Below are 8,690 nucleotides of genomic sequence, written 5' to 3'. Positions count from 1 at the left end.
CACAAAAAGGTGGCATATTTGGCTGCTTTTTGTATTTGTATTTGTATTTTTTAAATTTATTGAATAGGTGATTACCATTAATTGAATAGGTTGAAAAGGTGAAGCGGTTGACTAAATCCCTTTGATTATCAAGTTAGATAAATCGGATGTTCTAGATATCGGATGTTCTAGATACGAAAGGAAGATGTGACCCTCCTGCATCATAATCAACTGCAGTTTTTCGATTTACCTCCTCACAAATGGTCGGAAGACCGATCGTGTGGAACCGCTAAGATGGTGGATTCCACCTTTTGCAAAAGAAAGGAAGGTGTGGATTAATTATTCTTATATGAAAGATTTAGATGAGCCAAATAATTAAAATCCTTAAATGCGGAATCTACCAAGAGATTATTTTCATAAATTTATTTTAGATAAATTGAGAAGGTCAAACTAACCAAATGTAATTAAAGAAGAAAATATATTATATGTTTAATAACTAACAATAAGCACGACCTAATTAGGGGAATTAAACAACATGAGTCGGATAACTTGACCTACTATAATTTTCGACGTTATTTCACTTAATGCAATTATATATATATAATATATTAATAAGTTAGATAACGGGATATTAAACCCGTTTACGTACTAATTACAGAAAATTATATTTAAAAAAAAGTAAAAGAAAGCCTCCTACAGCTGCCGGTTGAAGTTGGAGAAAAGTCAAGGATTGACTGCAGTCAAACAAAAATCTACGCCTCACGCAGCACCACGTCGCATAAAATTTTACTTTTGACTTTTTAAGACAAGCGTAAGAATGACGTGAGCGTGTTGCATGGCTTTCGGCACGTGTTGCATGGCGAGGCCGCCCACGTAAATTACGTGGCTAACTGGTTCGGTTCCCGTCCACATCATCTCGACCTTTCGGCTTTCACACGCAATTTTGCCGTCACAATTTTAAAGAATTTAATATCAAATTTCTCTTTATTATTAATTCTTTATTTGCAAAAATATGCATTTCTAAATTATTAATCATGAAAATAATTAAATAACAAAATTATCCCATTTGTGTATGGTAGATTTTTAATTATTGATTTAATTAATATTTCCTCCGCGACTTGCAAATTAATCATGCCGGCCGGTCTTGTTGTTTACGTAACCTTAATTCCAAGGTAAGATAATGAATTGTTAAACTGGTTCCATTAACTTGTTTAATTAAATGTATCATTTAACAATTAAAAGCACAAAAAAAGGAAAAAGAGAAAATTATTGAAAGGAGAAAGAAGAATCTCAAAAAGCTAAACAAAAGAAGCTATACAATACAAATACAACTAAAGTTCATGTGATAATTAGAGCCATGCTAAATTATTATATCACAATTTAAACACCAAATCAATATATAATTTTGCATTTTCTATCCACCAAACCAACCTCCACTGCTTTATGGGTTTGCTTTGCCAATTCCATTAGACAAATCAATACCCTTAGCCACCTAAATTATTTGAGTTCTTCTTAATTAAGACCCAAACCTAATATACAACACTGATGTTGAATATATGTCCTATTAGGACATGGTCGAGACGGGATTCGTAATCTCTATCATTGGTTTAGTTTAAGGATATTCTTATCTACAAAGTGACAAAAGTTTTGTTGCACAAGATTAATGGGGGGGATGACTTGTGTGTGGTTCCAACTTGATTTGTATCCACCAACTTGCACTTTGATGGTCCCCAAACTTTGCATCCATTAGCTCAACTTGGCACCTGATAAGATAAGATGATCAATCTTCAAGTAACTAATATTTTTTAAAAAAAAATTTTTTGATAATCTAAGTATCTGATTTCACTCGATTGATTCTAGATGGTCTTCTCTTTCTGTTTCACCAACTGAGTACTCGAGTGCCTAATATTGCATCCCTATTTGTTGCACTATTTTCATTGTCTCAATGAAAAATAACAGTGTCCAGGGTGAGATTGAGTGAATTGATTAACCTAATATGTAGAAATGGTGACCATGTTTGTGCATATTCAAGCAAGTGTTTGTTGGCTAGATAGGAAGGCAAGGGAAGGTCCTGTTGATCAAAGTGGATTGGGCCCAACTTGGTGCACTAAGTGTGTGTGTGGTCGGAGAAGGAGGACGGACCAGTCGGATCGGGCCCATTTGAGCTAGGCTGTGTGGTCGAGTGGTTCACATATGGCCATTCTCTCAAGTTGGTGCACATCCATCACACATGCTGCTTGATTTATTTGTACTTTGGAATAGAGGTGCTCAATTGTTTGACTGTAGTATTGTAAAGATCCTACTATGAAGCTTCTCAGTATGAAGCTTTGAGTTGAGGCAAGGTTTATTACATCTCCTTAAGCGGTCCAAGTTATCGTCACAGATTGATCTAACTCACTGAGGGATCTTCCATCAAATCCTTTCAAACTCTTGGTTTCACCACACAATTGCCATAACAACAAAGAACTAACCATCCTCCATTAAACTGATGGTACATGATCCAGTCATTTACAAACTGGTGGGAGAGTCAGCAAGATCAATTATGCCCATCCCAACCGGATTCATCTTGTGCTTATTCATGCAATGATGCAAGATCAATTCTTTCTTCTTGGCTTGGTTCAGGAGACTCGATTAATTAAGCAGTATGAGTTAGTTGTCTCCATTGGCTTTCTAATGATACCACCAAAACCTCTCCAAATCTTTGGATCATTGCTAAACAATGCCTCCATATGATTCATATCTTTCACATCTTCCACTGATTCTTCTTTGTCCTTATAGCTCCATGGACTCTCTGAATAGATCGTGTTTCGTCCAACTCAAAGTAGGATTCCTGACTGTCACTTGCAGATGATTGCATTCAGCCTCAAAACAGGCAGAGATTGAACTCTCTTCTTCATCGTCTTCGTGATAATCTCCTTCACTGCTATCATCCAAAATTGGACCTTTGATATAGCAAGGAATTGTTCATCCATCATCTACTATGTTGAAAAGAAGTTGACCGTGAGATGAAAGCTGATCCAGAAATAGAATCAACAGTAACCATGATCTACTACAGAAATAGATAGATTCAAGCACCAGAAATTTCGCAACTGGAAAACTTGGCTTTCTATGAACAAATCATCGATCAAAGGAGAATTAAAGATGATGAACGGTAAAGGAAGAGATTGGAGCAAGCGATGTAAGTGCGACCTTTGTGGCGTGGGCAGAGAGAAGCGAGCAAATAGCAGGCGAAGAATCCCTTCCCCTTTTCCCTCCTCCTGGCTCACCTCGCATCTCCGTATTCCTCGCTGTTCCCCTCTCCGGTAGCCTCTCCTCGTAAGCTTTTTCCTCCTCGTCCTGCATCGCCGTTCGCTCCTCTCTCTCTCTCTTCCTCTCTCTCTGGTAGGGTTACGGAATTTGAACGATGCGACTTCTGACGTTGGATATGCGGACAAGATCTATGATTCTTAAAATGAACGGATCAGATTCAATCTAATTCATACGGCAGTGTATATATTAAAATGGGTATTAATCAATTAATATCAAAATTGGGGCAACTAATTAGAATTATATGAGAGATTAATAAGACCATTTATTGAAATGTCTCATTAAATTATATCACAGCTACCTGCTTTATTTTATAAATTTTTAAAATAAAATTGAATCATAATAATAATATTAAAAAAATAGACTTATGAAAGATATAATGTATTAGTCTAAAATCATTAAATATATTATTTATTTAGATTATATCATTTTATTTACTAATAATAAATATGTTAATTTATATGTGCAGTAAAAATATAATATGTGAAAATAATAATATGTGACCACCCTATCTTTTCGTTTCCTAACAACAAAGAGGAGAAAGAACAACGATGTGATGCAGACGACGACGACGACGACGACGACAACCTCACACCACGTAGACGATCAAGCCTTCTTCTCCTTGGCGGCGGCAGCAGGCGCCATTGATCCTCCACAGGTACCTCCCACTCGCCATGTCGACGCATGTCCAGAACCCGGAGCAGATCGTCCGACGGACCTATTTCGCCCAAAATCATTGTCAAAAAGGAATTTTGGGAACTAAAAATGTGATCTTTCTTCCGAAGAAAAGGTCACCACCTTGTTGGAAAGGGCCGGCTTCTCTTTTGGGGATTCTTCTTCCTCGTCGAGGCCAGGCTGGGTCTTGAGGTTTCTGAGGAGGAAGAAACCAGCCACAGTGGCTGAGAGGAAGATCAAGAGCACTCTCAGGGGGCACATTATATTCCTCTTGTTGCTTCAGATCTCCCCGCGAGGAGCTCCAATTGCAAAAGGAGAGGTTTGGAGGTGGATTAGGGAGAAGAGAAGGAAAGGTGAAGTTGGCCGGCCGTCTCCCAAAAATACCTCTCCTCCCGCTGTTGACTGCTCTGAATAGAAAATTCACAGGCTAATTTTACCTCCGACTGCTGCTCTGCCTTTATCTATAGGATCGATGGATGAGGGAGTGGTTGAATTTTGTGTGAATTGATTGGAATTGGAATGGCTAATTGAAAGGATGGCCGTTTTGTAGTGGCGGCGTTGACTTTTCAATTCACAAAAGCAGAAACTTTACGTGGTAGATTTTAAGGAAAATAGTCAAATAGATCGAGTAAAATGGTAGATTCTTGTAGTTAAAGGGACCGTCAAACCTGCTGTTAAGCCCCGAAACACAAGTAGAACAGTAGTATTTCGGTATTTGGTAATGTGTGAGGTGCTGTTCGACGATGGACATATTTGACGAGGCACCGGCCATCAAAATTAGTGTTGACTATTCGATCGTGAACTCTACAATTCAAGATGACTGTTAGTTTTGACTATTCGTCGTCGTCATCTCTATTGAATTTGGAAAGATGATAATGGTGTTCGATCGATGTCCAACCATTATTCGGCACCCCTAGCTACCATTGACTTTTCTTCTTCAACATGTAGGTGTTCGAATTTGATTCAATCAGCAAAATAACAGACAAAACCCAAATGCTTGGAGCTTAACATTATTGAAACAAACAGAAATAAGAAGGCATTATTAATAGCGAAGAGTCAACATCCTCGCTAGTTAATTAACCCTCCTGCAGTTCTTCCTTATCTCACCATCGGAGCCTGTGAGAGGGCTGATGTCTCCCATCCTAATCATAGCGGCGGTGAAGTCAGAGAAGAAGGAGCTCTGGCTGCTGCTGTAGGAACTCACTTGTGAGTCGGTCGAGCCGCCATTGTAGAGCTCTTGATCCGAGTGCAGTAGACCCTTCCGGCAGACGAGGTTGGCGTAGTAGTCGTTATCGAAGGCTGTGGGAGTCTGGAGGTCCAGCGGTGCCAAGCTGTTGTCTCCGGAACCGGATGTTCTCGGGCAATTCGACTGCCTTGTTTGCGCGAAGGAGCTATCGATGTTGGTGTCGTTGTAAATGCGTGACCTGAAAGAGATGCACCTGGCTTGCCCAATTGTGTGGGCGCCTGCAAGCCAAGATTTCAGAGGTCTATCACACTCAGATAAAAATCTTGTTTAGGTCAACAATAAATAAAAATCTTGTTTAGGTGATTAGGTCTAAATACTTAGTCTAGGGCAACATGAAAGAAGAAATGAGGAACTGTCTATGACAATGAAATGGTTTGAAATCATGGTTAATTAGCTACCAAAACTGCCTTACAGCTGGTAGGAATATGGATAAGAGCCAGAAATGTCAGCTTCTGGGGCAAATTAACTTAACTTGATGGTTACTTATGAATGAATTAATTAAGAAGTCTCATCTCTACTTACCGGACAGTGCCACCAAGTCCCTGGTCGAGAGGCCCTGGTTTGCGAAGGAGGATGTGAGGTTGCTAAGTGAAGAAGTTGGTGGGGGTATGTTTCTGTTAGCAGCAGACAAGCTTGCCGTCCTCGAGTCTCTCCTCCCTAGTTTCACATCCCAAGTAGGCCCTCCGAGCTATATGTAACAGGACGATCGATCGACCAACAAATTACTTCTTGAATGATCAAGTGAAAGTGGGAAGAACTTGGAAATAATAACGTAACTATATATATATATATACTCACAATCACCACCGAGTCTCTTGCAGTAATCGCCAATATGTCCGCGCATGATACAACACCCGAGCACGCGTTCTCTACTGCAGTCTTTATGCTGTCGACGACGTCGAACCCTCTCACCGAGTTATTGTTAGGGTTGGCAGTTTTCTCCCCCGTAAAGCTCGACGTGTCGTCCAACAATATCGAGCCATCACACCCCTATTAATATTAAAAAGCTTAATTAAGCTGGGGCAAATTAATGAATTAAGAAGAATTACGTACGTTCACGAAGCAGTCGTGGAAGAAGAGGCGAAGAAGAGATGCGCCCATCCGATTCTCATTGTTAATGGCTGATTGTACCACGCGTCTAACCGTGCTAAAGAGGCTGGGGCAGGAGGAGTTGTAGAAGTTGGTTGAGAGTTGAGCAGAGGAGGTTCCCAGGAGGAGGACGAGCGCAAGAACAGCAAAGGAACTGCGAGAAGAAGAAGTCATTCCTTGGCTTTAGGAATTGAATGATATGATCAGCTAGATATGCCCGTATCTATATATATATATACACGCCATGAATGCTAGCTAGCTAGCTTCATTTCATTGAAGGAGATATCGATGCTTAACTACTACTTCGGATTGGTGTGGGAGCTAGAAAAACTTTTCAAAGACTAGATCACAATTTTGTGTTTTTTAATAGATCATAGCCAATCTTGTAGTGGGAGTGGGTGAATCAGCAGAATGGTCAAAATGACAAGTCTCATTTCATTTATTATATATGCTACGCAAATAAATAATTTTCCAAGCTTGACTAATTTCTACAAATAATTTGAATGGGCACTGTCTATGAAGTTTGAATGATTAGGTCGCAGTCTCGAAGATGTTATTATTCTGAGAACTTTCCCCTCAACTAATCAATCAGAGAGCTGTGATTGAGCTTGGATAATCCCATTAATACATATTTACCAGCTATAAGAAGTTCTCTTTCTCAAGGAGAATTAATTACTGGATTCATGCATGCCTTCTCAAGGAAGTCAATAGCTTTAATTGAAAAGGACAATATAATGGTTTTCTTCCATCAATTAGTTGTGCTTGCCAGCTTGATTGACTTGTTTAATTGATATAAATAAATCAACGACTTAAAAAGAAGTTACTAAGGGCCATATTAGAATTCAATGCATCATCTACCTAACATATGGTTTATTTTTTCACTGAGAAAAAAATAATAAAGTGTGTTATAACCTTTTTATTTCCTTCAAGAGGACTTTTTTTAGGATTTGTTTTGTCAAACTATTAGAGGAAAGGAAATCTATTTGCAAGGTTACATGCAGCTGGAATGCTTAATATCGAAGCAAAAGAACTACAAATATGAATTGTGTAGCCCTATGATTCAGTTTGTCACATGAATGAGTCAAACAAAATTTGCTTAAAGTCAATGAAAGTGAAAGATTTTTTTAAATGAAAAAATAAGACTTTCATTTGAATGTAATTAGTTCAGAGTTAGACATAGCAAATCATTGTTATATAAAAAAAAGAAGATCATTGTTATGTAAAAAAAACTTGAGAGTAATTGATTGGACATGCAAATCACTTCAAATCAAATGATGTTAAATATGATTATTAATCTTGTGAATACACACTGTGTACTGAAATTTATAGGTTGAATAAAATGTATTACAGATTATGATATTCTCATTCTCCATGAAACTTCATGCATGAACCATCAGTTTAGCACATATAATGATTTGCACATATAATGATTGATTTGGTATAAGTTCCACACTGAAGTAATTAATTCAAGTGTTGCAAGATGCTAATTAAACTGATGATCAGTCAAAATCTCTCATTGCTTGTGCAAAATAATTAATAAAAGTTAAAGTGGCCTCTATAAAATATGCTCATCTAGGTCAAAAACAGAGTCCTTCATGTTTGACAACTTAGTATGATTCAATCTTTAAAGGATGAGTTTCTAGATAGCTTTGAAAAGGTGATGGTCTAATGAATCAGTCTAGCGGTGACCACTTTGATCACGTTCTCCTTTGCATCCTAATCATTAATCATGGATATATTATATGGCTGCCTCCGGAGACATAATTGAATTAATTGGTTACGACGAAGTAGAGTTATTGAAATGAACAAGAGTCGAATCTCGGTGAAACCGAGGCAATGCCCTCCTCTGTTGTGACAACTGCAGTTTCTTCGATTTACCTCCTCACATATGGTTGTGACCGATCGTGTGAAACTATTGGGTAACAGATTCCACATTTTACTGGAATGGATATATTATATGGAAAAATATTTTGAATCAATTGTGTTCCGGCTAGATGCCGTGGATAGTTAAGCCACCAGTCAACGAACGATCCGACGTGTGTAACTTCCTAGCGGAGCTCGAGGGAAAGGATGATGAGAACCTGAAACGCACTTCAACAGGAGGTGAGAATGGTGCCAGAGAATCCCGACAGACCATTCTGACGCTCAAGTCAGTATTTCATCAAAGAAAAAATGAAAATGTATAAGAAAAAGAAAAGTTCAGAAAGTCGAACCAGACAAGCATTGTCAAATCAATCATAGTCATGATTTTCGTTTAACTCTTCACCTCCATCCGATTCATTGCCTCTATTCATTGCCTCTGCATCAAACCATTACTTATTTCTGCAGATTAAAGAAGCTTATGCAACATTTAGGCTCCATTTAAAATCTTCATAAATCTTACGGTGAAATTTTT

At 38.3% G+C, this 8,690-nt stretch overlaps 1 protein-coding gene across 1 annotated transcript; it reads right to left on the bottom strand.

The window, feature by feature from the left end:
* Positions 1 to 4,945: 4,945 nt before the first annotated feature.
* Positions 4,946 to 6,511, bottom strand: LOC141837940 (peroxidase 4-like). The gene is made up of 4 exons (XM_074725306.1): positions 6,260 to 6,511; positions 6,005 to 6,196; positions 5,729 to 5,894; positions 4,946 to 5,424 (listed from the first exon to the last, which is right to left on the bottom strand). Exons 1-4 carry the CDS (start codon positions 6,467 to 6,469, stop codon positions 5,033 to 5,035), a joined length of 960 nt encoding a protein of 319 aa, XP_074581407.1. The 5' UTR covers positions 6,470 to 6,511; the 3' UTR covers positions 4,946 to 5,032.
* Positions 6,512 to 8,690: the final 2,179 nt, after the last annotated feature.

This window comes from Curcuma longa, chromosome 11 (genome assembly GCF_044706935.1).
Source record: "Curcuma longa cultivar G26 ecotype Majalengka, Jawa Barat chromosome 11, ITB_CL_G26_1.1, whole genome shotgun sequence".
NCBI lineage: Eukaryota > Viridiplantae > Streptophyta > Magnoliopsida > Zingiberales > Zingiberaceae > Curcuma > Curcuma longa.
This window is presented reverse-complemented; position numbering and strand designations above follow the sequence as displayed.